At 51.6% G+C, this 27,861-nt stretch overlaps 3 protein-coding genes across 3 annotated transcripts in view; 1 reads left to right on the top strand and 2 right to left on the bottom strand.

Moving 5' to 3' along the window:
* BBS1 (Bardet-Biedl syndrome 1) overlaps positions 1 to 27,861 on the bottom strand; it is a 62,185-nt gene that overhangs the window by 4,523 nt on the left and 29,801 nt on the right. The window lies entirely within an intron of this gene.
* CTSF (cathepsin F) lies at positions 9,816 to 15,177 on the top strand. The gene is made up of 14 exons (XM_081278001.1): positions 9,816 to 10,580; positions 10,782 to 10,880; positions 11,187 to 11,271; positions 11,364 to 11,425; positions 11,537 to 11,612; positions 12,195 to 12,308; positions 12,416 to 12,561; positions 12,650 to 12,746; positions 12,826 to 12,906; positions 13,674 to 13,793; positions 13,872 to 13,936; positions 14,033 to 14,123; positions 14,505 to 14,563; positions 14,643 to 15,177. The coding sequence occupies exons 1-14, from the start codon at positions 10,368 to 10,370 to the stop codon at positions 14,715 to 14,717; spliced, it is 1,383 nt and encodes a 460-aa protein (XP_081134127.1). The 5' UTR covers positions 9,816 to 10,367; the 3' UTR covers positions 14,718 to 15,177.
* On the bottom strand, positions 15,305 to 27,811 carry ACTN3 (actinin alpha 3). Its single transcript, XM_081277960.1, has 21 exons — positions 27,628 to 27,811; positions 23,925 to 24,039; positions 23,637 to 23,756; positions 23,193 to 23,279; positions 23,021 to 23,108; positions 22,483 to 22,561; positions 22,320 to 22,401; positions 21,572 to 21,657; positions 21,147 to 21,239; positions 20,358 to 20,588; positions 20,086 to 20,233; positions 18,867 to 19,017; positions 18,405 to 18,513; positions 18,180 to 18,320; positions 17,780 to 17,962; positions 17,252 to 17,386; positions 16,978 to 17,157; positions 16,473 to 16,619; positions 16,319 to 16,384; positions 15,682 to 15,840; positions 15,305 to 15,601 (listed from the first exon to the last, which is right to left on the bottom strand). Exons 1-21 carry the CDS (start codon positions 27,769 to 27,771, stop codon positions 15,443 to 15,445), a joined length of 2,703 nt encoding a protein of 900 aa, XP_081134086.1. The 5' UTR covers positions 27,772 to 27,811; the 3' UTR covers positions 15,305 to 15,442.

The following is a 27,861-nucleotide window of genomic DNA, read 5'->3' as shown; positions in this document are numbered from 1 at the left end:
ATTGGGATTACTGGTGTATTCAGCCATGTATAGCTTGTTTTTTTTTTTTTTTAGAGAGAGAAAGAGAGAGAGAGAGAGAGAGAGAGAGAGAGAGAGAGAGAGAGAATTTTTAATATTTATTTTTTTAGTTTTCGGCAGACACAACGTTTGTTTGTATGTGGTGCTGAGGATCGAACCCAGGCCGCACGCATACCAGGAGAGTGCACTACCGCTTGAGCCACATCCCCAGCCCAGTATAGCTTGTTAAAATGTTTAAAGTGATTATCTATCTTGGATTTAAAAATTCTGATTTACAAATTCTTTTTGGTTGTACCAAAATATTTATCAATATTTTTTTTAAAGAGAGAGTGTGAGAGAGAGAGAGAGAGAGAGAGAGAGAATTTTTAATATTTATTTTTTATTTTTTAGTTTTCGGCGGACACAACATCTTTGTTGGTATGTGGTGCTGAGGATCGAACCCGGGCTGCACGCATGCCAGGCGAGTGCACTACCGCTTGAGCCACATCCCCAGCCCATATTTATCAATATTAAATTGAATAATCACAAATTTATTCAGGAGATACTCAACTGAATTCATAGCAATTTAAAACTTTTTGGTTTTTTGGTACCAGGGACTAAACCCAGTACACTTAACTACTGAGCCACATCCCCAGCCATTTTATTTATTTATTTTTAAAATAAGTTTTATCAACATATAATTCACATACAATAAAATTTGCCCCCCCCTTTTTAAAATTTTTTTATTTTATTTTATTTTTGACACAATAGTTGGACACAATACCTTTATTTTATTTTTATGTGGTGCTGAGGATCTAACCCAGGGCCCTGCACGTGCTAGGCGAGCGCTCTGCCACTGAGCCACAACCCCAGCCCCATGCCCCCCTTTAAAAAAAAAACAATTCAGTGGTACTTCACATATTCAGAGTTGTATGAACATCACTACTATGTAATTTCAGAACATTTTCATCACTACCCAAAACCCTTGTATCTGGTATCAGTCATTCTTCCACCGCAACCCCCTACTGGCCTCTTCCACAGCCATTTTTAAATTTTTAAATTTTGAGACAGGGTCTCACTAAATCCTGAGGCTGGCTTTGAACTTGTGATCCTCCTGACTCAGTCTCTGGAGTCACTGGGATTTCAGGCATGTTCCATCTCACTCAGACTTTTTTTTTTTTAAGTCAGTAGAGTTTTTTCCACAGTCTTCTGTGGCATTCCATGACTAAAACTCTCAGGGTCACTCCAGGTGAACTGGGCTGCACGAAATAATCACACAAGAGACAGAGATACCTTTTTCTCTGGGTCCTGTGACAGCTCCTCTGACCTTAGGGGTCTATGGAAAGAGAGAGCGCGAGAGAGCGCGTGCTGAACCCTTTTATAGGGAAGAAGCCATTCAAATGAAGCAAGGGGTTGAATCTAGCTTCGTGATGTCTGCTGTCAGCGGGTTGACTGGCATCTGGGGAGGCCTTGTCCATCTCATGAGCTCTGTGGGGATAGAGGCAGAGCAAGCAAAAAGACCAGGGTGAGGCCCGCCCAAACAGAGGGGCAAAGTCGGTTCAGTCCACTTTGTGCGCTCAGTGCCCATAGTTCACACACACACAGCCCACGGCTGGCTTTTGACACATCTCTACATTCTCATCACTCAAGGCTAAGGGGCGCTCGGTTCCTATGTGGCAGCTCCCGACAGTCTTCAATATTTTCACATCCCCTAGAAAGCCCAGAGGTTGTGCTCTCTGATGGATAAGATGGTCCTGAGGGTCAGGCAACGTTCCTATATTGGAGATAGCAACAGAGGAGGATCAGGTCCAGCACAGTGGTGCAAACCCGTAATCCCAGCTACTCGGGAGCCTGAGGCAGGAATGATGGCAAATTTGAGGACAGCCTCATCAACTTAATAAGACCTTATCTCAAAAGTAAAATTTAGAAAAGGCTGTAGATGTAGCTCAGTGGTGGAGACCTGGGTTCAATCCTCAGTACCACCAAAACCAACCAACAAACAAAAAAACAACAATCAAACCCCTGTTCTCAGAAGTTTACAGGATAGTGGTAAATAAGAAAAATAAGGACGGGGTGTGATAAGTGCTGAAATATATAAAATATTCTGAGCTAGGGAGAAAGATCATCTTTAGAAGAAGGGTCCCATGACATTCAGGCTGAGCTAAGTGTCTAAGAAGGACCCTGAGTCTTACAGAGCAGAAAAAAATCTCTTTGGGAAACAGGCAGTACCAATTCCCTGAGATAGAAAAGCACTTAGAGTGCAGAGAGAAGGCAAGTCACTGTGGTGGGGGAAATAAGAAGGCCAGTGAGAAAAGCATGAGATGAGTTCAGACAGGAAGGCAGAGTCCAGATCATGCCCACCCTTCCAGGCCACAGTGTGACTTAGTGTGCATTTTATTCTAAGTGCAGGGAGGGCTGTGATCTGACCTGTATTGGGATCCCTAGGAAACAGACTCTGAGATGGAACATTAGCAGGCAAGTCTGTTGGGGAGAGCTAGCCAATTGGGGAGGGCTCTCAGGATTGACACCTGAGGAAGAGAAGAGAAGGAAGCAAGGCTGGGGGCAGGGTTGAGGTGCCAAGGAATCTCAAAGGACACCTCCCCTGATCCTGGAAGGATGTGGACAGAAGCTGGGATGGCCTCTCAGATTAGATGCATGCAGCCACCTGGGGAAGGGGGCTTAGCTCTTCAGCCTAGGCAAACCACTGCAGGGAGCACGTTCACTGGGTGTTACTGTCCATTTCCTAATGGGGGATCTGGTTGGCCATCACAGCCCACACCTGGGCCCGATTACCTTTGAGGCAGTTCCTTGAGCTGCTGTGTGGAGCATAGACTGCTGGAGGCAGGAGAGGATGGCTTGGCCGTGAGCAGTGGCCATGGGAAAGGAGAGAGGTGGTGGGTTTGAAAGACACTGGAAGATGGGATCCTGAGCATTTGAAGATGAGCCAGATGGGAGGCATAAGGGTAGGGGGGAAATCAAGGACAATTCCAGATCTCTGGACTGAAGGCTGAGGCGATAGTGGTGCAGAATGCAGGGTTCGGAGACTCTTGAGGTGGGGTGGGGATGAAAACATGTGCCTCTGGCTAATTTTGAGATCTAGGAGCTGATGTTAAGTATGAAACTCAGAGGCTTGACCCGTTTTACTTTTTATCTGCACATAAGGAACTTATGTGATTTTCATCCATTGATGCCTACCTACTCTTCCAGGGCTCCTAACATGCAGGAAGGTGCAGGATCAAACTCAAACTCAACAGCGCCCCCGCGTGTCAGTGAGAAGTATAACAGCAGTGGACTCCCAGACTAGTTGCCCTGACTGGAGAGGAAAAATTCAAACTAAATAAAAAATCACTGCCGATTCTGGAAAACTGAGAGGTAAGAGGGAAAAGAGGGATCCTCAAAATAAAAATGTAGTAGCTAGGAGATGGAGTTTAAAGAACTAGTTAAGAAAAATAAAAGATCTTATTGTACCTGTGCCATAAAGAAGTCAGCTATCACAGCAACAGGGTTGACAGCTGCCATTCAGGGAGCATACATTGCCATTGGCATGATCTCAGATGATCTTCACAAATCCCTACAAGAAACTGAGGCTCAGAGAGATGAGAAGATGTGTCCCAAGTCATATAGTGGGGTCAGGGGTCCCAGTGGATCACAACTATATCAGATCCAATATGCCCTTGGAACTACAAATATTTGTGTTTAAAAAAATTTTTTTAATTGTAGATGGAGACAATCTTTATTTTTATTTATTTATTTTTTTATGTGGTGTTGAGGATTGAACCCAGTACCTCATGCTTGCGAAGCAAGCGCTCTACCACTGAGCTACAACCCCAGCTGGGGATTACAAATATTTGACAATTCCCTTTTTACTTTCCCAGCATCTAGGCTGTGCCTGATGGGTTGGATGCACATGGACAATACTTGTCAGATGAAAAATAAAAAAATAATTTACTTTTATTTTTATTTAAACATGAAATTATGTCAACTTGTTTATTTATTTATTTTATGTGGTGCTGAGGATCGAAACTATGTGCTAAGAAAGTGCTCAACCACTGAGCCACAAACCCAGCCCTCCTTCATAATTTTAAAAATCAAGGAAAAATGAAAGGAATTTATGCTAGAGAAATCTGCATTTCTGCATTCATGTGCTCCATCAGATCACACGAGTGATCACTGCAAAGAGGAATTGCTCTAAGTCCAGGCTGAGAAGGACATGGTGCCTTCAGAGACACCATGGAATGGTGTTGTCTTCTACTTCTTCTTCTGGAATGGTGACGAACCGTTCGTAAAGACCTGAAGTTATGCAGGGAAAATTTTGCCCTTGGTTGACACTTTAATAGCATTCCTGGAGAATTCAGTGTTTACTAAAACTGTGTTCATAATATCATGTTTTCACTTACATAACAGAGTAAGGGTTTTCAGCTCAGATAATTATAAACAGGTTTTCCATTTATGTTAACAATCAGTGGGGCATTAGAAGGTCATGCAGGATTCGGAATAATTATTTTATGTGGGACTGTCCCAAACTGTCTAGCATCCCTGGCTCCACGTACTGAAGATCAGAGCCTGATCAGAGTGATCACCCCAAATGCCTGTATCCTTTGCCAAATCCAAATTTCCAGGGACAGGAATCTCCCTTTAAGACCTCTAGTTTGAGGCTGGGGATGTGACTCAGTGGTAGTTTGTTTGCCTAGCGTGTACAAGGTCTTGGGTTTGACTCCCAGCACTGAAAAGAAAAAAAAAAAAAGAAAGAAAAAAAAAGACCTGTGGTGTGTGTCAAAGTATAGCTTCCCAAGCTGTGCTTTCTGGGCCCTCACCTCCTACAGGTCTCCCATGACCTGGGCTTCTGCATCCAGGACTTCCTTTACAAGTGCTTTTTCTTCCTATAAGGTTAGAACTGACATGATAAATGAGATACATGTCTACCCTCTTCTTAGTTTTTTTAATATTGATTTTTTAGTTGTAGTTGGACACAATACCTTTATTTATTTATTTTTGTGTGGTGCTGAGGATGGAACCCAGGGCCTTGCATGTGCTAGGCGAGCGTTCTACCGCTGAACCACAACCCCAGCCCTCCTCTTCCTATTTCTATTTCTTCAAAAAGGCCCAAAAGGAGGACTAGGGGTGAAGCTCAGTGGTGGAACAAGTGTATCACATGGGAGAAGGCCTGGGTTTGAGCCCCAGCACTGCAAAACAAAACAAAGGTCCGAAAAGGCAGAGTAACTTGTTCGTGCTCACGCAGCCAACTTGAAGTGGCAGAACCAGAATTAGAACCCAGGTTGGTTAGTGTGACTCCAAAGTCTATGATTTTGCCCTCTTTGAATCTCTCCTTATTTCCTCCCATGTCCCAGTCCTAGAAAAAGATTTATTATCCAAGGAAGCAAAGGCTTAGAAACCTGAAGTAGCTCACTTACTGGGTAAATTTTTTATATGTTGTTGACCTTTCTTGAAGGACAGGAGGTACACACACAGATAGGTCTGGAATGAATTCAGACCATCAATCATAAACTGCCACTCACATGAATCAGATGAACATTCCCAGAAATGAAGGCCCTGCAGTTCACCCTTTCTTGTTCTGGTTAATTCTGTCTGGCTACCATCTGGGTACTGGCCCACCCACTACCCTGCCTCTTTTCTTTTCTTTCTTCTGTTCTAGGTATTGAACCCAGAGGCACCTTAGCACTGAGCTATATCCCCAGTCCTTTTCATTTTTATTATTTGATTTACAGAGAGGGTCTCTTTAAGTTGCCCAGGCTGGCCTTGAACTCGCAATCCTCCTGCTTCAGCCTCCTGTGTCACTGAGATTACAGGAATGTGCCACTATGCCTGGCTCTAACCATTTTCATTCACACACAGCAATTACCCTATGTAAATGAGGCAAAACCTTCTTGAACCCTTGTGGCAAAAGAGGGTGAAGTCAACCCCTTGCCCTGAAACCTAATGATGAGCAGCAAGCAACTACCATTTCACTGCCATTTCAGGTCTTAAAAGAAGTACTCCAAATTTTGCAAACTATCCCAAATATTTTGGAGATGTGTTCTAATAGAAAATAAATTAATAATAAACTGCCCATCTGTGTTTGAATCTCATGTTCCACCAACAGATCTGCGCACTCAATCCCTATATAAAAATTGATGTCCAAGGGTATACTTTTCTGACACAAAGATTCACCAGCATATTCTAAGGTCCTTACTAAGAAAAAACTGAAGCAGAAGCCAGGACCATGCACTGTCAACTACCTCCCACTACCCCCTGCTACTCCAGTGACTGGGTGACTGATTTACCTAGTCCTTTGAGTGTGCTTGAAGGAATGGCTCCTGTTTATCCTCCAGCTTTCAATGGCACTTTCTGCCTATACCTGGGGGGGGGGGAGGTTTGCAGAGGCCAGCTTGAAAAACTGGGGATTGAACCAGGGGTGCTCTACCACTGAACTATATACCCAGCAAACCCCTCACCATGCTTTTTTTGTAGTGCTGGGGATCCAACTCAGGGCCTTGCTCATTCTAGGCAAATACTTTATTGCAGAGCTACACCCCTAGACTCCTGACCCAACCCCCTTTTTTTTTTTAATTTTGAGATAGGATCTTGCTAAATTGCTGAGGCTGGCCTTGAACTTGCAATCCTTCTGCCTCAGGCTCCCAAGTGGCAGGGATTACAGATGTTCATCATGGTGCCTGGCTACCACCCTTAATGAGGTCTCCGATGACCTGTGACCTAATTCCTCTCCTCATCTTACCTGCCCTCTGGATGGCATTCAACACAGCCAGCACTTCCTCTTTCTAGAAAAGCACTCTCTTCTGCTTCCATGCATTGCTCTTTGCCTCCCCATCCTCCGTGTCCATTCCTTCTGTCATCTCTGCTGCTCGCCTCTTTTCAACCTAGACTCCAAACACGGACATACCTCTGGACTTCAGTTTCCTCTTCTGTAGTTGCATAATTTCTTTCTGGCAGGGTTGTGAGACTAGCCCAAGATAATATATTTGTGACTTTAAAAATCTTCCTCCTCTCCACTCTGTTAATCATAATTACATTCTTGGCATCACTCTGGCAAGAAAATGAGCCACTTTTCCACCCGACACTTGTCATGTGACTCCAGTGTCAGACATCAGACTAGGGGGACATGACTCTTTCCCACGAAGGCTTTTAATTTATCCAGCTTCAGACCTTTCAGGAGATGAAGTGTGTGCAAGTGTGGGTAAGTGCTCCTATAAATACATGGCCAGGATCCTGGATCAATGACAGCAGGTATTTTTCTTACATTTTCTTGCCAGGACTGTGTGGACCATAATCACAGTCTTCATTCTTCTAGAAAATGAAGCTACTCACAGAACAACAGTTGGGAGACATCACGCTCCTTCAGGGCAAGCTGAAGGTGAAGTGGCACCCCCTTTCTCCACTGAAAAGTCTTAATTGGGCCTCTCCAGAAATCTTCCCCCAGACTGATTTTAAGACTGTCAGCAAAAGATCTGCAAGAGTCCAATGTAGATAAATTTCCTATTTTCATGTCGCCCTGTTTACTTGGCCACTGGCCAAGAAGGCACCAGCACTCCAGGTGCTGGACACCCCCTTACTAGTTTTTCACAAACATCCATTGTTTTTTTTTTTAAAGAAAGAGTGAGAGAGGGAGAGAGGGAGAGAGAGAGAGAGAGAGAGAATTTTAATATTTATTTTATAGTTATCGGCAGACACAACATCTTTGTTTTGTATGTGGTGCTGAGGATCGAACCCCAGCCACACGCATGCCAGGCGAGCGCACTACCGCTTGAGCCACATCCCCAGCCAGTATGGTACTTTGTAGAAATGGGCAAACAAGGCCTCTGGCCTTCAGCTGGGCTTCACAGAGATGTCTACATTTTTAAGATAAGTTACAAATGGGCCCATGGTAACAGCTGGCAGAGGGAGGAAAGAGAGGGGAGAAGAAGCTCTCCCCTTCTCAGGTGTTGTCCTTGAAGGGTTAACTTGCCCAGAACAGGGACAGAAAAAGCTGCTTTTATGTGAACTTCTGCAGACTGTGAACTTCTGAGCCCCTCCCCTTACATGCTGGGTATAGAACTCTGAAAGTCACGGGATTGCTTGATTACAGCAAAAGCTGTGCCCTCTGAACCTGGCTGCAGCCAAATAAAATTGTTTCCTGCTGTCTTGGTGCCTTGCCTCATGTGTCCCTACAACAAAGGGGTCATTCATTCATCTGACAAACACTTATTAAGCAGGTATTTGATGTGTCAGGTGCTGTGCTGAAGGAAGAGCAGTGAGTGACAAGGGCCCCGCCCAAAAACCATCCTTGGAGTGGAGGATGGGAAACAGGAAATTGCAGTCCAGAGTAAGAGGAAGTTCAAGATGACTGGGAATCTGGGAGTAGAGGGCAATGGCATTGAGCAAAGCCAGTGGTTGGTGAGTTTAGGAATGCCTTCCTGAGGAAATGATTTCCAAACTGAGAACTAAAAGTGTCTGGCATTTTACAATCCCACTTCTGGGTATTTACCCAAAAACCTGAAATCAGGATTTCAACATGTCTGCATGCCTGTGTTCACTGCACCATGATTCACAGTAGCTAAGTTACAGACATCAGACTGTTTCCCACGAAGGCTTTTAATTTATTCAGCTTCAGACCTTTCAGGAGATGAAGTGTGTGCAAGTGTGGGTAAGTGGTCTTTATAACAGTTAACTATCCATTGATGGATGAAGGAATAAAGAAAATGTAGAATATTATTCAGCCTTAAAAAGGAAGAAATTCTGTCATTTGTAGCACCCTGGATGGAATTGGAAAACATTATATGCTAAGTGAAATAAGCTGCTGGGAATAGAAGCTACCTTTAGGACCTGGGAATGTCTCCTGTAAGAGACAAGGGGAGCCCCCAAAAGCTTATCCCAGAGGAGGGCACAAGCAGGCAGGAAATGAACATCTGCTGGGCTCCCTTAGATCCTCCCCTCTGAGACCTCAGCTGACAGCCAGGAGCACTAATTTCTGAGTAGCTGGAATGTCCGGATGTTTCTCTAATCCTCTCTCGCTGTACAAAGTCAGGTTCGGATGAGATCTTCAATAACATCTCTCCCACACCGTTTTATGATTTCCCTAATTCCCCCAAACTCTCTCTTCCCTGTTTCCCCTCGTCCAACTGGGAACATCTAGCAGGAAAATGACCTTTTCTCTTTTGTCCGTCCCCTACACTGTGAGCTCTGGGAACAGAGCACTAGACCTAATGCATCTGTGTATGCCTGTCCTGTGAAAACTGCTGATCCTAAGATGAAATTGCTCATGTCAGACCCAGGCAAATTCAGGAGAGCCAGGAAAGCGTGAAAGAAGCGGGGGGAAGGGAGAGCTCGCACTTCGCCTATAGAAAGAACTGCCCTTAGAATTAAAAAAAAAAAAAAAAAAAAATCAGAATCCTTTGCTTTGCACGCCCCACACATATGCATGGATTCCTGCAACAAAGTTTAGCATCTTTAACCGCAACAATTCAGCCCAGATGCTCCCAGAGATGGCTTCCCCACCAATGAGCTGACTCCAAAATTGCTGCCTCCAGAATCCAAGACCAATGGATTCTGTATCCATCCAGTCTATGTGAATATCTCCATTTTAATAATAAAAGCCTCCCTTACCTTTAGTTCTTGTGGTGTGTTATGTGTGTGTGTGGGGGTTCCTGTGGCTTGCCATAGCACGCATCTCTGATTATTGCTCTCTCTCTCTCACACACACACACACACACACACACACACACAGATGTTTTCCCCTCTATTGTTTCTTATCTGCTTTTACGCTCCCCTTGGTAGCTCCTCCCCACCCCCCAAACTGCAGTTGAAGCTTATAGAAATGGTCCCACCCTACACATTGCTTTGGTGGTGGCAGAAAGCTCAGAGGACTGCGACAGCCCGACTCACTGCCACAACCCAGGATATAACCGGCCATTTCGCGGATGTGAAGAGAGGCCTCCAAGTGGTGAATAAGCCGCGATCCTAGGCTGTGGAGCCAACTCCCAAGCTCAAGTTCAGCTCTATCAGACGTCTGAGTGACCCTTCTTTTCTGTGAGCCTCTCTGTCCTCACCTGTGAACCGGACACAGCACCTACTTCACAGGATTGCCATGAAGATAAAGGGCTGGGGCGCACAGTGCCTAACATATAATAAGGGGCAATAACCGTCGCTTTTATGCTCAGGCCAGCGTCCTCGCCCTGTCCACCCCCACCAGCCCCCCTCGCCCACGTGCCTCTCGTAAATAAGCGAGCGCGCAGGCGCCCGGGGCCGGCGCCCATTGGCCCCAGACCCGGGGAGCGGTGGGGAGAGGCGCCGGCAACTCAGTCCGTGGGTCTGGCAGGGTCGGTTGGTCTGCTCCTCCGTTCGGTCAGTGCGTGCGGGCCGCCGGCTTCGCCCTCGCCATGTCGCCCTGGCTGCGGCTGCTGTGGCTGCTGTGGCTGCTCCCGGGCGTGGCTCCTGCCGCCGCCGAGCCGCGGGCCGCGGGCGCGCAGGCCTGGGAGCCGCCGGCCCCGGAGCTGCTGGCGCCCGCCCGCTTCGCGCTCAGGATGTACAACCGCGGTCGGGCTGCGGGGTCGCGGGCGGTGCTGGCGGCAGTCCGCGGGCGCGTCCGCCGGGTGAGGACGCGCGAGCGGCGGGGCGCCGGGCCTGGTCCGAGGGATGGGGGAACTTTGGCCTAGACGTGGGACGGGGGCCTGGACGGTGGAGAATCGAACCTCGGGAGACTGGGAACGGGCAGGGTGGCACGGGTGGGGCTGTGGGCTGAAAGGAGGGACAAGAAGGCTGGTTGTGCCCGCCTCATCCGCTCCTCCATCCAGGAGGGCGGGGGTACCCTGTACACCCTGGAGGCCACCCTGGAGGAGCCGCCCTGCAACGACCCCACTGTGTGCCAGCTCCCTGTGTCCAAGAAAACCCTGGTGAGTGATGGGGCTCCTACAGTTGCCGACACCAGGTTCAGTCAAGCAAAAGTTGGGAGCGATGGGGTCAGGTCAAGAGGCAAGGATCTGGGGCAGCAGCTCCCCTGCCCTGAGTCACTGCCCAAGCTCCCAGGACTGGAAATCAAGATGCTTGCAAAGGGTGGTATTGGGGTGGCTCTGCCTCACCCTGCACGCACTGCAGGGGTGATTGCCTTGGGGGTGGTCCTCATCTGAGGAGCCAGCTTCTCTTGTCTGGAACCTTGTTACCATCCCAGTCCCCAGACTGTCTTCTCCCTCTGCCTTCAGCTCTGCAGTTTTGCAATCCTGAATGAGTTGGGAAGACACATGCTGCTGCGGCGGGACTGTGGCCCCGTGGATACCAAGGTTACAGGTGCTGAGATAGCCCAGGGAGGCTGGGATAGCCCACATCAGATTTCACTAAGGGTTCAGTCTTAATTTCCTCTGTATTCCAACCTTATCCAGATGATATAAATGAGACTTTCAACCCAGTCTTTCCACTGTTCAGCAAGGATCTCCCACCCCAGGTGAGGAGGCCATATCTGAGGCCAGCTTCGCCTTATGCCCCTTCTCCCTTTACCTGGAGTAGGGCTCTTCGGTTGGGCTGAAGTCCTTGTAAAGACACTCTGCCTTTCCAGGAGTTTTCCATGAAGATGACTTCACTTTTCAAGAATTTTGTTGCCACCTATAACCGGACTTATGAAACCAAGGAGGGTAAGGACCTAGCCTCCAAATCCCTGATCATATTGGTTGTTCCTGTCCCTGTCAAATCAGGGCCTTCCCCCCACTTTGTGCCATGATGTTGGGGAGGGGGACACAAGAAGCTATACATCTCTTGGATTAGACCTGAGTTCTAATCCAAGACTGGGCAGTCACCCCAAGTAACTGTATCATTTTCTGATCTTATTTTCCTGGTCAGAAACCAGGGGCCTCCCTCTCTCTGAAAAGGATAGAATGGGGTGGACACTAGATTTTCTCTGCTGGGTGCACCGTAGCCTTGCCCATGGCCTCCCCTGGGTGATGCTCTTGAGACCCTGTTTCAGTTACTGCCTCACACCTGGGAAGTCAGCACTCCAGTTTGGCCTGAAAGTTGATCTCACCTTTCATTCCACTGCTGATAGGTGTGGCTCCACCTCTTCCACCTGCCCCAGGGTTCTGTCCTTCTCCAAAAGAGCTTCAGACCTGATTTAGATTATACCTTCTCCCTGGGAAATCCCTGTGCCTTAGCCCCATCACTCTTCCTTTTATGATCTGCCTGGGTTCTGAGCTCCTCCTTGCCTCCTCTTTGATCCTCAGAAGCCAAGTGGCGAATGTCTATCTTTGTCAGAAACATGGTTCGAGCACAGAAGATCCAGGCCCTAGACCGGGGCACAGCTCAATATGGGGTCACCAAGTTCAGTGACCTCACAGGTAGGGATGGTAGCCAGAGCCTTCATAAAGCGTGGAAGAGGGCCTGCCCCAGGGCGCCTGGTCAGAGCTGATTTCAAATATTTTTTCCCTCTATGCGCTGCCCACAGAGGAGGAGTTCAACACCATCTATCTGAATCCCCTTTTAAAAGAGGAGTCTATCAAGAAGATGCAATTAACCAAGACCGTGAGTGATCCTGCCCCACCTGAATGGGACTGGAGGAAGAAGGGAGCCGTCACCAAAGTCAAAGACCAGGTTGGAGCCCTAGAAATAAGGGTGAGACATGTACTTGGCATGGAGGCTGGGGGAGGGATCTGGCCCTGACATCGCCCATCTCTTACAGGGCATGTGTGGCTCCTGCTGGGCCTTCTCAGTCACAGGCAATGTGGAGGGCCAGTGGTTCCTGAACCAGGGAACCCTGCTCTCCCTCTCAGAGCAGGGTGAGCATCCCGTTCCACCTCCCTGTCCCCAGCCCAGCCCCTCCAGAGGGCTCCTCCAGACCAGCCTTCTGTCTCCTAGAGCTCTTGGACTGTGACAAGATGGACAAAGCATGCATGGGTGGCTTGCCCTCCAATGCCTACGAGGCCATAAAGAATTTGGGTATGCATTAATGGAGTCAGGAGGGGCAGGAAGTGCTACTTCTCCCTCAAAAAGAAGTCAGTTTATGGGGTGGTGGGGAGACATGAGTGTGGGAGTCATGTAAAACTGGGTTCAGGTCTTAATGCCAACCCTGATTGGCAGAAGACCTTGGGCAGTCAGTTGTCAGAGCCTCAGCCGCCTCATATGGAAAATGAGCCAGGCCTACCTGGTAGGAGTCCCCTAAATGTCAAGTGGGGAAATGTATGTGAAGGTGTGTCGTGGTGAGCAGGGGGTCTTGGTGGTTTTGCCACTTAGAGGTCTGGGTTTCTAAAAGGCTGCTAAACCAAGTGCAAGACACCTACCTCACACCTGAGAGGTGTGGAACTAAGTGGCAGTTCAGTTCAGTAGAACTGGGCTGCAGTCACAGAAAGAAAAAGGGCTGGACAGAGACTAGTCTGGGAGTCTGGCAGGGCGTAGACCAGATTGGAGGGGACTCTCAGAGCAGGACAGGAAAATCAGATGAGTCCCAGGAGGGCCAGGACGAGCCCTCAGCAGGAGGAAGAACTGGGAGTTGAGTTTGTCTCTGCCACCTTTCTTGCTGGTTACTGCTGCTCTGTCCTCCCTGCCTCTCAGTAGTGTCACCCCTAGCATGAGGAGAGTTCTCAGAGGGAAGGGGGGGCCTGTAGCCCAGGGTGGGTGAAGAACGTGGGATCTGGTGTGTACGGGGCTCGATGCACTTCTGGTTGGGAGGGAGCATAAGTGGAGTCCACTCTCCCTGCCACCCCCAGGAGGGCTGGAGACAGAGGATGACTACAGCTACCGGGGCCACATGCAGACCTGCAGGTTCTCAGAAGAGAAGGCCAGGGTCTACATCAATGACTCAGTGGAGCTGAGCCAGAATGAGCAGAGTGAGTGAGGGGCGGGGGTGGTGCAGGCTTGCTGAGCAGGGTCCTTGTGCCCACTGACGCTGTCCCTCCCCCTCCCAGAGCTGGCGGCCTGGCTGGCCAAGAGGGGCCCTATCTCTGTAGCCATCAATGCCTTTGGCATGCAGGTAAGGCCCTGCCCCACAGCCCTTGTTCCATCTCCTGCCCACCTCTCCCTTCTTCTCCTCAGAGTTGGCCTCTTACTCCTTATTTTCCCTCCCCAGTTCTACCGCCATGGAATCGCCCACCCACTCCGGCCCCTCTGCAGCCCTTGGCTCATTGACCATGCTGTGCTGCTTGTGGGCTATGGCAACCGTGAGTTTCGCTGACTGACTGTCCATCCATCCCAGGCCACAGATGGTTGGATGTCAGCATCACAGGCCTCTGAGGGGGAAATCAGGGGAAAGCCTAGGAACACTGTCACCCACACAGCCTCAGGGGATCATCCAGGCCCTCTATGGATGGGAAAGCTGGGGAGGGTGACATTATGCTGGAGGCGGGTGGCAAGTGCTCTTCTTGTGCCTCAGAGCTGCAGCAGGTCTCCATGAGAGTGGTGGGCTGGCGTTTCTTGCTTTTTGCTCTTTTCCTAGCACCGCACACACAGTAGGCCCACTGCATGTATTTGAAGGTAATAAAGTGCTTGAGGCATGGATGAGGATTGAGTCCTTGACCCCTGTGCTCTGTACTGCTCCCTAGGCTCTCAGGTTCCTTTCTGGGCCATCAAGAACAGCTGGGGCACTGACTGGGGTGAGGAGGTGAGTCTTGCCTGTGTGGCCCTTGCTCTTTAGCCCCTGTTCTGCTGGGCACACCCTCATCAAGCATCCTCTCCCCCAGGGTTACTATTACTTGCATCGAGGGTCCGGGGCCTGTGGTGTGAACACCATGGCCAGCTCGGCGGTGGTGAACTGAAGAGTCCATGGTGCAGGACCTGGTGCTGACCAGAGTGGCCCTTCCCAGCCTGACCCGCACATGCAGGCTCCTCCCCAGCAGGCACAGTTGTCTGAGGGGTGGGCACTGGGTACCTCAGGGTGAGCAAGGGGCACTGAGCCTCCACTTTATCCCCCTCCCTCCCTGAAGTTCCCCAGTTGCATCTTTGTTGGATTGTGGTAGCTGGGAGGATACTGGAGTGAAGGATGCTTTCATGGCAGCCACAGCTGGAGCAAGGGGCTCGGGTAAGGTACAGAATGAAAATATTCTCATCTTAAATCCAGCTCTGTCCTCAGCAGGTTCTGGCTTCCTGTCCTGGTTTTCCTCTGTCTGATGCTATACATATTCTGGTCTCCCTGGATTTGGGGACACTGTCCCCTTCCACATCCAGGAAACTTGTAACCCACCCCTTCTCTAACAGCAATAAAGAGATGTCCTGGTCCCCAGTGTTGTGGATGCTTGGTCCCTGGGGCAAGGAGGAATGGGGGGACCCCTGAAAGGTCAAGGAGGGATAGCTAGTTCTGCCTGGGATCCAGAAGACAGTTTCTGCTTCAGGAACCAAAAAGAGATGGAGAGAAGCCCACGGGATCTTTATTCAGAAGTACTTGGCTGGCTGATCTCTGAGGGCCTGACTCTGGCGGATGGATGGGATGAGCCACCGGGAACACCCTCTTTATTTTCTTTTCTCAAGAACTGCAGGGCTAAGATCAGAGGTCGCTTTCCCCATACAGCGCACTAGAAAAGGCCACGTAGTCCAGGGCTCCGGCTGGAGCACCAGTTCCCTTGTAGGGTACCATCCGGCGGATGCAGTACTCGGCCTGCTCAGCTGGGAGCTCCCGCCTCAGCTCCTCAGGGGTGATGTAGTTCTGGGGGAGAAGCAGCATTGAGGGCCCCTGGGTCCTGTGCCCTGCCCCAGCCCGCCAGCCCCCCACCACTCAGGGCTCACCTTGTCTCCTGCCAGGATCTTGAAGGAGGCTACAACTTGCTCAGCTGTGTCTGTTTCAGCCGTCTCTCGGGTCATGAAGTCAATGAAAGCCTGGAAGGTCACAACCCCAGCTGCGTTGGGGTCCACCATGGTCATGATGCGCGCAAACTCCACTTCACCCTGTAGAAAGACAGGCAGGCTCCAGGCCCATGGTGCCAAAGCCAGGAGGGCTCCCAGAGTCCCTTTCTGGGGACTGTCCAGCCATGGCTTGCACAACCCCTTTGCAGGACTCCAGCAGAACTGGGGTCCTCCTGATCACCTAGGCTTCCCCCAGCTCCTTTCTTCCAAAAGACCTCGATCAGAAGTTCTCTGTTCCATTCTGAAACCTGCTTCCTGCCCTTGTTGCTCATTGATCCTGACTTTTTTTCTGGGGCCACAACCCTCTATAATGCTGTTTCTCAAAGGTAAAAACAGTACAAGCTTAGACCTTGGGGTAACGGCAGAACCAGGTCCAAGTTAATTTACCTTTCTGAGTCTTTGATAGCCTCAGCCTCATGTAGGTGTGGTGAGGCATAGAGGAGATGATGGGGGCACACAGCAGGTGGTTCATATGGGGGGGTCAATTATGGCACTCCTGGGAAGAGGCTGGGGCACTCACCAGGTCATACCCCATGGAGATGAGGCAGGCTCGAAAGTCATCAGGCTCCATCATCCCATTCCGCTTCTGTAGTGGGTGAGTGGATGTTAGCCTCGGTTCCCAAGTTCCATCAGTCCCCAGATGTCTTACCCTGATGGGCTGGGCCCCTGCTGACCCGGTCAAAGTGGTTGAAGGATGCCCGGAACTCATTAAGCTGCTCTTGGCTCAGGCCCTTGGCGTCTCGGGTCAGTACCTGGTTCTCTACCTCATTGATGGTGCGGGCGATGGAGGTGAGCAGCTGCTCCCAGCCCACACGGATGTGCTGGAGAAAGGGAGATGGGCCAATCAGTGGGCAGCCAGTGTTTGGCCACTGCTCTAGTTCCACACTGGTCCCACTGTGTGACCCTGGGCAAGTCCTCCCCCTCACTGAGCCAGTGTCCCCACCTGGGACAGTGAGTGACCACTAGCACTATCTTCAAGTGTGATGATTTATTATGTGTTAAGTATTGATTGGCTAGCCACAACAAATCCTGGCCTGGCAGTAGGATGCTTTGTGACTCTAAACAGGTCACTTCCCATCGTTGAGTCTCAGTATCCCCGTGGGTACATGGGGGGCCTTCTTGATCACTTAGGCTTCCCCAGCTAATCTGCCTGTCTCTCCCCAGAGGGTAGGTCCCCACCTCCATGCTGTAGACAGTGTGCTTGTTGTCAAAGACCAGGCTCTCTTGCAGCAGCTGGTGGTCACCCTCCAGACGGTCGATGTTGCTCTTGTAGTTGATGATGTTTTGCTCCTGCTGCCGCAGTCCTGCCATCTGTTCCTCCAGAGAGCCAGCCAGCCCTGCTGCCAGCCGACCCACCTCCTGCAAGGGTATTCAGGTGGGATGAAGGATTCCAATGCCCTGTGGCCCAGCCCTGGCCTATGCCCCAGGTTGGCCCCACTCTCCAAGCCCTTACCTCCACCTTTGCCTGGATCCAAGGTCCTACGGCATTGGCCTGGGCAGCAAACTGTCGCCGGAGCCTCTCATTCACCTGCTGCCGTGCCAGCTCCTCCTGCAGTGTCTGGTCACGGCTGGGCACCAACTTTCGGACCTGGGAAGGAGGGTGGTTGTGCCAAGACCAGCTCTGGGGGCCAGAAATGGCTTTGAAGGGCTCAAACTTCAGCCCCTGTTGCTGTAAGCTGAATTAGACTATGTGGGCAAGCTCTCAACCTGTGTGGGCTTTGGTTTCCTCATCTCTAAAATAGGGCTTTTATGAAAGATGTCATTCAATTGAATTCTGCACATCAGTTCTGATGGGAGTTGCTGTTGCTGTTGGTATTTTTACAGATGAGGCCACAATAGGCAAGATGCCTTTTCAGAGAATCTGTGGCAGATCCCCAGATCTGGAGGTGGGCTTTATTCCCCATATCTTGGGACAGGTGAGGTCACAGGGTGGTTAGAATGTAAGGTGGGGTGGGCAGGGTAGGGCATGTGGGGTACTGACCATGTCCCACTTGTTGTTGATGTCCTGGGGGCCGAGGGTGATGTAAGGGTTGGTAGACTTGGGCCGCAGCCCGTACGTTTGGCAGATCTTCTGGATCTCGCCCTGGATGCCCAGGATGGCACCTCGCTCTCGGTCAGCCTCAGGCAGTGTTGCCTTGAATTGCTCGTGAGCTGTCAGCAGGCTCTTGGGGTGATGAGAAGGATCAATCAGCATCTCCCGTTTACCGCAGGCACCAGAAAGAGCAGCAGAGTGCTCCAGGCCAGGCAACAGTCCAGCGGCTGGTCCGGGAACCCAGCATCCTAGTCCAGCACTCTAAAACTGGGGTTTTCCTCCCATTCCCACTCCCCAGGAGGCAGCTTTGGGGCCAGCTTTCCTGTCATCGCACCGGTGCCCCACCCACCTGGGTTTCCTCCACAGAGTGCACCAGCCACACATCCTGCAGGTCCTCCACTGCCCCATCCAGCCAGTTGTTGAAGGGAGCTGCCCTCCTTGCAAACTCCAGCTGCAGCTGGTCGATGGTTTCCAGGAGCTTCTCCATCCGCTAGGGGTCCAGGGGACAGCTGTCAGCACCTGGCTAGCAGGGGTGGCCTCTGCCTGGCTCCAGCTCCCTGGCCCCAGCCCCCACCTCTAGCGCATCCCTCCTCTTCTGGGTCAGCGTGCCCAAGTTGTCCCACTGGTCGCAGATGGCCTGGCAGCGGCTGTTCACTGAGGCCGCCTCATGGTAGTCCAGCTCACTGGAGTGAGAAAGGGGATGAGTGTGGGGCCAGACCCTGGCCTTGATTTTCCACTGACTGCCCTCCTGGGGCTGGCCCCTGTGCCCTGGAGAAGGCATAGGGAGCCAGGATAGGTGAGGGATAAAGCGGGGCGTTCCCAGAGGGAGTTCCAGTTCGTGTTCCTGCGGGCAGATAGAGCGCTGGTGTGGATGTGGGGGCAGCAGAGCGGCGCGGGGACGGGGTTCCGGGAGGGGCGGAGCTAGTGGCGACAAGGGAAGGACAACACTGGTATCACAGGTTAACAAACCCGGGAGAACCGGGGGTCTCCTGGAGGGCAGAGGAGTGGGGCGGGGCCAGCAGCGGGTCACGCCTACTTGAGTTCCTGGGCCAGCGCAGCGATGTGCTCCACACGGTCCTGGTGCGCTGCCAGGTCGCTCTCAAAGGCCTCGTGGCGCCGAAGCAACGCACGCACCTCCTGCAGCGAAGCCGACTCGTAGTCGCGCTGGCTCAACATGTCCTCCTTCCCTGCTCCGAGAGAGGCCAGGCTCCGGTCACCCAGAGTCAGCCGCGGGAGGAACAGGGGCTTTCGGCTGGGTTGTGAGGGCAGGTGATGACACCTGCTGGGCTACCCTGGGGGTATACTCTGAAACCCCACAGCGATAAAGTGAAGCCCCTGATGCATGGCATGGCCTTAATGACCCAGCAATGTCCAGGCTAATTCTTGGCACAGTTTTGAAACTCTTTGGTCTCCAACTAGCGCTCAAGAACTCTGTGAGCCCCTTAAGCCTCTGACCTGATTTCTTTGCTCACCACTGTTTCCCCAGGGCCTGGCACAGTGTCTGGCACTTGGTAGGCTCTTAATGAGTATTTGTTGAAAAGTGTTTTGTGAGTGATAGTTATAATTTTGCAATTAAAAACCAATGTAAGCATAATAGTGGTAGGACGCTTTATTGAGTGCCTGTGTGTTTTGCAGAGGATGTGATAAATGACTTCCCAGGTCACACAGCTAGCTGTAATTTTAAGAAATTCTTACTCCAAATGATTGTTATTCATTATGTCCAAAATCCCTTTTGAGTATTTATTCATTATTGCTAGGCAGGACCCATTCATTTGTAGGATTTAAATCTCTTGACAGAATAGTAAATGAATGATTTTTAAAATTAATTTTTAAAATTTATTTCTATATGGTGCTAAGGATTGAACCCAGTGCCTCACATGTGCTAGGCAAGCACTCTACCCCAGCCCCTGAATGAATGATTTTATCCAGAGTGATATATTTGAGGCATGCAATATTTTGAATATGACAAGTGATATTAGAGTTCAGGACCAACTCATCTTCAGATACCTGCTACATATACAAATACAACGGTAAGTGACAATCAGAGACCTACAGAGGGCCTAAGCCTAGAAAGGGGGAAAGGTCCTGAATTTATAGATTATGTGGTCCAAAAAGGGGCTAAGGTTGCACTGTGGCAAGTCAAGGTGGGACTAGAAATCTGGTCTCTGGCTTCCCTGCAGGGCTTGGACCCTAGTCCTGTGCATTTTGCTAGGACTCCACTCCAGGAGAGGCTCAGCCCCATGAGGGGTACCTACCCCGGGTCCAGGCTTCATGCAGAGAAGCCTTCTGCTGGAACTTCTCCGCCAGATGCTGAAGGCGCTGTAGGCGCCGGATCTCAGACAGCAGCCAGTCCTCATAGCCCTTTTCCACTTGCTCCAGCCCTCGCCACGCATTGGCAATGTCCTGAGGGGCAGGCAGAAGTGCCCTCCATTGAAGTTCACCCATTGTACAGATAGGGATACAGAGCCCACTGTCACCCAGGGCATGGGAACAGGGCTGGGACCACCTCCACTCCTGCCTGGCTCACCGAGACCAGCTTGCCCTCGGAGGGCATGAAGGCGGGTCGGTGGCTCAGCCGCAACTTGGTCTGCAGCGTGTTGAAGTTGATCTCCAGCTGGCACTTCTCCTGAACTCGGGGCGGTTTGTGCAGGCGCCGGTAGTCCCGAAAGTCCTCCAACTTACGCTGCATGGCACTCATGCTGGGCTCGCCCACACGGTTCTCCAGCCATGGGACAGTGCGGCGGATCCACTCCAACAGCTGCCAGGGCCAGGCAGGGGCAAAGCTGAGAGCTCTGAGCAGAACTGCCCCCAGGTCACTCACCCCTCTCCACCCACTCAGAGACTGGTCAGAGGGCCAGACCTCCTGGGGGCAACTTTCACAACTCTGGGTCAGTCTGTCCCTCCTGATCAGGAAAGGAGCAGAGTGGTTAATTTCTTATGTCTTTATGTTTTGAAGTACTGGGGATTGAACCCTAGTATGTCAGACAAGTGCTCTACCACTGAATTACACTGCCAGCCCCAGGATGCTTAACTTCTGAGTCTAGGGGCCAGGATCGTGTTGGCACAGAACTAAGGGCCATGTAGCTGCTAAATTCAAGGGAATAGATCCATGAATAAGGAGTGAATCAGTGACTAACCAGGAGCCTGGGTAGTCAGAAGGGCAGGTGATGGGTCGCAAAGAGCAGGAAGAGGCTGGGGAGAGGCCAGGACTACTCTGAGAAGAGGGAAGGTCTGCAGGCCCATGCTGGGGTTAGTGAGGGTTGAGCAGAGCCAAGGTGGGCAGAGCACAGTGGGAGCGGCTCTGGGCCAGCCTCACCTCGCTGGCCAGCTTCTCATACTCTTCCATCAGCTTCTCATTTTCCTGGTTCACGGCCAGCACCTTGCAGATCCTGTTGGCAGCTGTCTCTGCCTGTGGTAGGGGTAGGCAGTAGGGCTGGCATAAGACAAACTGCCTTGGATGCCCCAACCCAGCCTCCCTCTGTAAGACTCTTAAAAACCTGGGCCAGGCAAATAGGGGGAAGGAGGAGGGGTGCACATCTCTTAGGTGGAGAGGGTGCTTCCAGGTCAGAGGCCTTTGCTCCTGAGCTCCCTAAAGACCAAGTGGGTACAGCTGGGACAGTGCACTCCCACCTACACCATCTGGCACTGCCAAATGTTGGGCTGCTGCCCAGGTTGGGCCTTTGGGTCTGCAAGCCCAGCCTGGGCAGCAGTGCCCCTGGGGCAGCAGCGATGCCCACTCACCTGCTCAGCCCCTGCAAAGGCATGGTAGAAGCAGGAAACATAGGTCATGATGGCCTTCTCGTCCGGCTTTGGAGTGTTCACGATGTCTGGGGAGGGCAATAGGGTGTATGTTGACCAAAGCCACCAGTGGAGAATGGGGATTGAACCCTAGTATGTCAGACAAGTGCCAGGCATAGAACCCCTCAGATGTGAGGGGCAGTGACATCTAGTCACTAGCATCCAGCTCCCCCAAGGCCAGCATTTTCTTCCTCCCCAAAGCCTGGGTGAGTGAACAGACACTGTGGACCTCCTGAGGGACCAGTCCACACTGCCTGGTACCCCTAACCACCTTATAACTCTGTCTGCCAGTCTTTCTCTCAGTCCATGGCCAGAACCAGTTCTCCATCAGTGCCGACACAGCCAGGGCATGACACACAGCAGGTGCTCAGGAAATGTCTGCTGCTTCACTGACTAAATGGCTTGCTTAGGCACAGGGCACAAAGGCAGGATGTGCTCCAGAGGAGCTGCCAGGTTGGAGGACCTGGATTATCTCAGATAATCCAGGGGACTGAGATATGAGGGTGGAGCCATTCCATAGGGGAAAGGCAGGAGAGGGCAGGGGACAAGATGGAAGGGGATGGTGGCAGGAGCACTGTGACCAGAGAGTTGGTGGTTGGGCACAGGAGGGACAAACAGGGGCAGGACAGAAGTTGGACTGTGCCTGCTCATGAGTAAGAGGAGGCTTTGCCTGGGCGGGGCTTGCTCTTACCTTCCGCATCCAGCATCTTTGGGATGTCCAGGTATTTCTCCGCCACTTCAAAGGCAGTGTTCAGGTTGCCAATAGGGTCATCCTAGGTGGGTGTGAAGGGAAGAGCTGAAAGGTCAGCTGAGGGCAGAGATCAAGGGCCAGGGTTGGGGCAGCAGAAGCCCACCTTGCGCAGTTTGGCATAGTCAATGAGGTCGGGCCGGTGTCGGTGGATGAGAGCACAGAGGGCCAGGCCATCCTTCCAGCTGGACAGAGAAGTGGGTGTCAGGCCTGGCTCAAGTCAAGGCCCAGGAGTGCCCCACAAGACAGCCTCAAGTATAACATGGAGTAAAGCACACACTCCTTAGCTTGGGTGTAAGGTCCCAGACTCAGACCATCTCCTCCTAGCTCCTCCAAGTTCCCTCACAAGCCCTTTGATAGAACACACCAATTTCTGGATGTGTTTGGCCTCCAGCTTCCCTCTGGCTGGAATGCTCTTCTGGGGATTCTTAAAGGCTCCGGAATCCTCTGTAATCCTCCTGAATTCAGTTCTACTCAATTCAACATTTAGCAGTCCTTCTATGTTTAGACAGTAATGCTATGCTCCAGGAACTTGGCTGTGACCCCTCATTCCCTGGGGCTTGAGGCGGAGTAGGGGAACAGCTCTGTGCCCTCACTGATCAGGGTGGACATCCCCCTGCCCCAGCGCTGACCCGCTGACACACCTGGTGTGGAAGTTCTGCACGTTGACATTGCGGTATGGGGCTGTCTTCCGCTGGCACCACAGGAGCAAACCTTCCTTGGCCGAGGTTTCTGGATGGCAAAGTGGTAGGTGAGAGCATTAGTTGGAAAAGGTCTGGGCCAGTCCTTTCCCCGGCCTTCTCCCCCACCACTCACCTTCCACTGAGATGTCCTGGATGGCGAAGCGGAGGATGATGGTCCAGATCATGCCCAGGGTCATCTTCAGGTTCCCATCGACGATCTCTGTACGGAGGAAGTGAGGGGACAGTTCTGGCTGGTACTCAAAGCCTGTTTGTCCAGGCCTCGGAGCACAGTTCCCTCATTCTTGCTCTGGTTCTTGCTCTGCACCCCAGAACGGGCACCTAGTGGGTGAGCCCTTAGCAGGCACTTCACAAACACTTATTCCTATTTTAAAATGATTAGCTGAACACCTACTGGGCACCAGGTGCTGTGCCAGTACTTTGGGTACATCTGCTCCTCAGTCTCTCTTCTGAGGCAGGGATGAGTATGCCCATTGTTAAAATGAGGAAACTGAGGCTCACAGAGGTGACCTGTTGATGTCCCAGGGAGCCCCCATGCCCTGCCCTGGCCCCTCCTCACCCTCAGCACCGATAGACACCAGCTTAACTCCCTTGCTGGCAATGAAGTCCAGGGCCTTGTTGACATTGGCGATTTTGTGGAAGCGCATCTTGCCTTTGTCTGGCCTGGGGAGCCTCTCTCCTGAGTGTAAGAGCACAGGTCAAGGGTCAAAGTCATGAGAAGCAGCAGTAAACACTGTCCCCAAGTTCCCCTCACTCCAACTCCCCTCCAGCACTCCATTGCCATCATTCTCCAATTCCCCAGACTGCCCTGTGTCTGAGGTCCCTATACACACATCTTCACCCTCACCTGAAATGACCTCCAGGAGCAGCATGAGCTTGAGGCCATTTCGGAAGTCCTCCTCGATGTTCTCGATCTGGGTGCCCGCTTTGCGCAGATGTGAGTTGCACCAGGCAGTAAAGGTCTGGGGGAGAAGACAGTGCTCAGACCCTAGGACTGGGTATAGGGACCTGAGACACACTCCTGGCTCCTTAGGCTAGATCTCAAAGCCCTGAGCCTTGGATTCAAGTCCTGGCTTGGCCACTGATTTGCTGTGCATCCTGGACTAGTCCCCCCGGCCACTGCCCTCTCTGAGCTTTAGTTGTTCTGGAAGGGAAGAAGTGGAGTCAGACTTGGGGTCCACTCCAGCCTTGCCCAGTCTTAAGCACTAGAAGAGAGCTCAGAAATATTTAACACAATCCAAAGTAGGAGTACCTCCGAAGTTCAGGGGCCAGCCCAGGGAGATACGGTCTCTCTCATGTCAGAAGTTCCAGATGGAGGCATACCAGGACCCAAGGGTTGTGGACTGGCCTCCAGGGAGACTCTGAATGTGCAAGCGCTATGCAGGTTGTAGAGGATCCACTGAGCACTCAGGCCCTGCCTGACCTGGCTTCCAGAGCCACCTCCTTCCTGACACCAGTATCAACCTCCATCTGATATGGAGTGGTACACAGCTGTGTGTGTGTTGGGGTGGAGGTGACCTGGCGCCTAGTGCAATAAATATTTATATTTTGCAATCTATCAAACCTTTGGCCCCTGAATGCTGCTATCATTGTCCACAATTGGGCTCCAATCCCAGCTGAGCTACTCACTCTCCATAATCCGGGGTCAGCCCTTGTCCTCTCTGGGGTTTAGTCTCTGTGTATTTTTTTTTTTTTAAGAGAGAGAGAGAATTTTTATTTATTTTTTAGTTTTCGGCGGACACAACATCTTTGTTTGTATGTGGTGCTGAGGATCAAACCTGGGCTGCACGCATGCCAGGCGAGCGCCCTACCGCTTGAGCCACATCCCCAGCCCTAGTCTCTGCGTATTAATGGGTCAGACTCATGATGTCTCAGACTCATGGGTCCTTCCCCCAATATGGCAGGATTCTGGAATTCTGAGCATTTCCACACCACAAAGCAGACATTCCTGAAAGATGGCCCTCATCCAGTTTTCAGAGATCTTGGGAGCTGGACCTGGAAGAGGCTGTCATTGCTACAAATTGATACATTTACAAATATGGTGCTGTCATTGCTAAGGGAGTGCGAACACAGGCAGTACTATTCCATGGTGGCCTAAGCACTAAAAGGGTATTTGTTCTTTTTGCAGGTCCTTCTAACCCTGGAGTCTGGATGTTCTGAGTCTGGATAGGGCAGAGGGACAAGCAGATCTGGATGACACCAAACATGACTCTTAATGACAATCACGTAGGTCTGAGGAGTGCTGGGATAGACACACTGAGGAATCTCTGGGAGGGGCTGTCCAAATCAGGTGAGGGCCTCTTGGGAAAGGCTCACATTTGATCTGAGCTGAGATGGAAGAGCAGGAGCTCCCTAGGCAGGGAAGGGCAGGCAAGGGCAGGCAAGGGCACTCCAGGCAGGGGCTACCACCCAGGCAAGTGTGCCATGAGAAACAGTTGCTATTTGTGGGACTGCAACTTTCTGGGCACTACTGGAATGAAGCTGGGGGTGTTGGGGTATCAGTGGTGAGAGGCAGGCCGGAGGGATGGCAAGAGCCAGGTCATGCGTGATCTTGGGTGCTAAGCTGGAGAGTTTGAACTTGATCCTGAGAGTCACAGGGAGCCAGCAAAGCTTCAGGCAGGAGGAAGGTAGACAGAACTGTGTTTCAGAAAGCTTGTTTTGTTTGCAGAGTAGATACAATGGCTTGGCAGAGTAGAGGGAGAAGAGGATCAAGGGCATCAGATGCAGGGTGTCAGTGAGGAGGACGAGATAGGATCAGGTGGGTGAGATAGAGGCAGGGGCTTTGTTTTGTCTCTTGTAGAATCCCGGTATCTAAAACATACAGTAGGATTTCCCCCCAAAATATTTATCAAACATAAATGTTTGGGGTGAGGCTGAAAGAAGAGAAATCAGGAAGGAGGAAGCAGGAGTGCTCTGAGACTGTGGGAAGCCCCTGGATGGAGGAGTCACCTGTGGGAAAAGGAGCATTCAGGAGTAGGGATGGGGCAGGGCTAAAGCTGACCGTAAGGTGTTTATTACAATCTCGTAATAAATAATATTGGACATGAAAGAAAAGGTCAAAATGTCCTGTTCCAGGGGCTGCTGATTGATTTAGACAGCATCCACCCTGTGCAGCTGTTGGATGAATGGTGAGGTGGGTGGCTGTAAGTTGGGATGAAAGGATGTTCCTGATATTTTAAGTGACAAAGGCAAGATACAAACTGGCATGTGTCATATGAGGGGTATGTGGACCTGGATCTGGGAGAGGCCTGGGTGGTTAGAAGGGGGATGTTGTTTCAGAGCAGTTGGCAGCTGGAGCCAGGGGCAGGGATGACATCACCAGAAGACTGCCAACCCAGGGACCACAGCCATGCTTAGAGACAGGTGCAGGGAGGGCCTGGGGGGAAAAGTGTCACCCAGGGCATCCCAGCCTAGTCAGCTAAGTCTCTTGACCCCTGGGGTCAACTCCTGTCTTCTAACCCAGTGGAAATGCTCTGATTCTAAATTCTGGGATTCTCAGACCCTGTGGAATTTCACAATTCCACAGAGCAGCCCAGTGCCCTGCCCTTTCCTGGAGTCCTGTGCTATTGTCAAACACTCAGCAGGCCATCCCTGGCCACCACTTCTCAAATTTTTCTCATTCCAGCTGGGATCATTTTCTCTTTAGGGAACCCAGGTGTCCTGCCCCCTCCAGTAGGGAAAGTCTGGGAGTGAAAATAGTTCAGGGAGGGAGGGGACCCAAGTGCCCTCCCTACAAGGCTGAGTCTGGGCAGCACCTGCCATGTGCCCCTGTTAAGCTCCCCCAAGGCGCTGCCTCAGCACAAAGTGCCCATCTGGCTGGAGAGTCAGGTTACTGCACAAGGGGACCTGTAAGGGGACCCAGGGCACCCCTCCTCCCGACCTGGTGGCCTTTTCAGCAGATTCAGGGCCCCGTGGTGGAAGGGGTATCTTGTGAAGGGGTGGGGGAGGGGCAAGGGATAAAGATCCTCAGACTGGGGTGCCTGTTTTCTGACAGTGTATGATTTGGGGCCTACCCTAGTTCTTTTCTGGGCCTAACTTTCTTCAACTGTCAGGAGATAGAATGACTATGGACCCGGCCCTGGGTAGGATACAGAGGAGAGGGTAGGGTGGGGTCTGAGAAGCCTTGCTCCCCCGTCCCTAGTGTGCCTAGCTTGTTCCACTCGGGGTGGAACCTGGGAATATTTAGAGTGTGGGATGGGCTGGGAAGAATGATTATCCTTTGTGAACCCCCACCCTCAACTTGGATGCCCTGCGCTTTGCCCAAACGGATCTTTGCCCCAGAAATGAGGCAGTGGGCCCAGGGAAATGAGCCCTGGGGTGGGGAGTACGGGTAGCCCAGGAACACTTCCTGACATCCTAAGCCCCTCATGAGGGCTCCCAGGCTTCTCTTCCAGCTCTGCGGACAGCAGGGGGCTGCGGGGCAGAGCCTGGGCTGGGGAGTGGCAGTCTGGGTTAAACTCAGGCTCTGCCCGGACCTGTGAGATACCCAGGACAAGCCGCCTAGCCTCCCAGGCCTCAGTTTTGCCGTTGGGAAATGGGTGAGCACTCACTTTCCGCTGCTGCTTCTCCCAGGCCGGGTCCAGCAGCAGGTCGCGGTCCCAGTCCTCCTCCTGTTCCATGTACTCGCCGCCCCCGCCGCCCGCGAAGGGCCCCTCCCCGGTCCCCAGACCCTCGGGCTGCATAACCATCATCATCTTGCTTGGGCTCCTGGCTCCGTTCCGCGCGTTCCCGGACACCCGGGCCCCGTTAAGTAGGTCCCGGCCCAGCCCCGGATCGGATTCGCA

Source organism: Spermophilus citellus, assembly GCF_964194105.1.
Source record: "Spermophilus citellus genome assembly, chromosome: 2".
Taxonomy (NCBI): Eukaryota; Metazoa; Chordata; class Mammalia; order Rodentia; family Sciuridae; genus Spermophilus; species Spermophilus citellus.
This window is presented reverse-complemented; position numbering and strand designations above follow the sequence as displayed.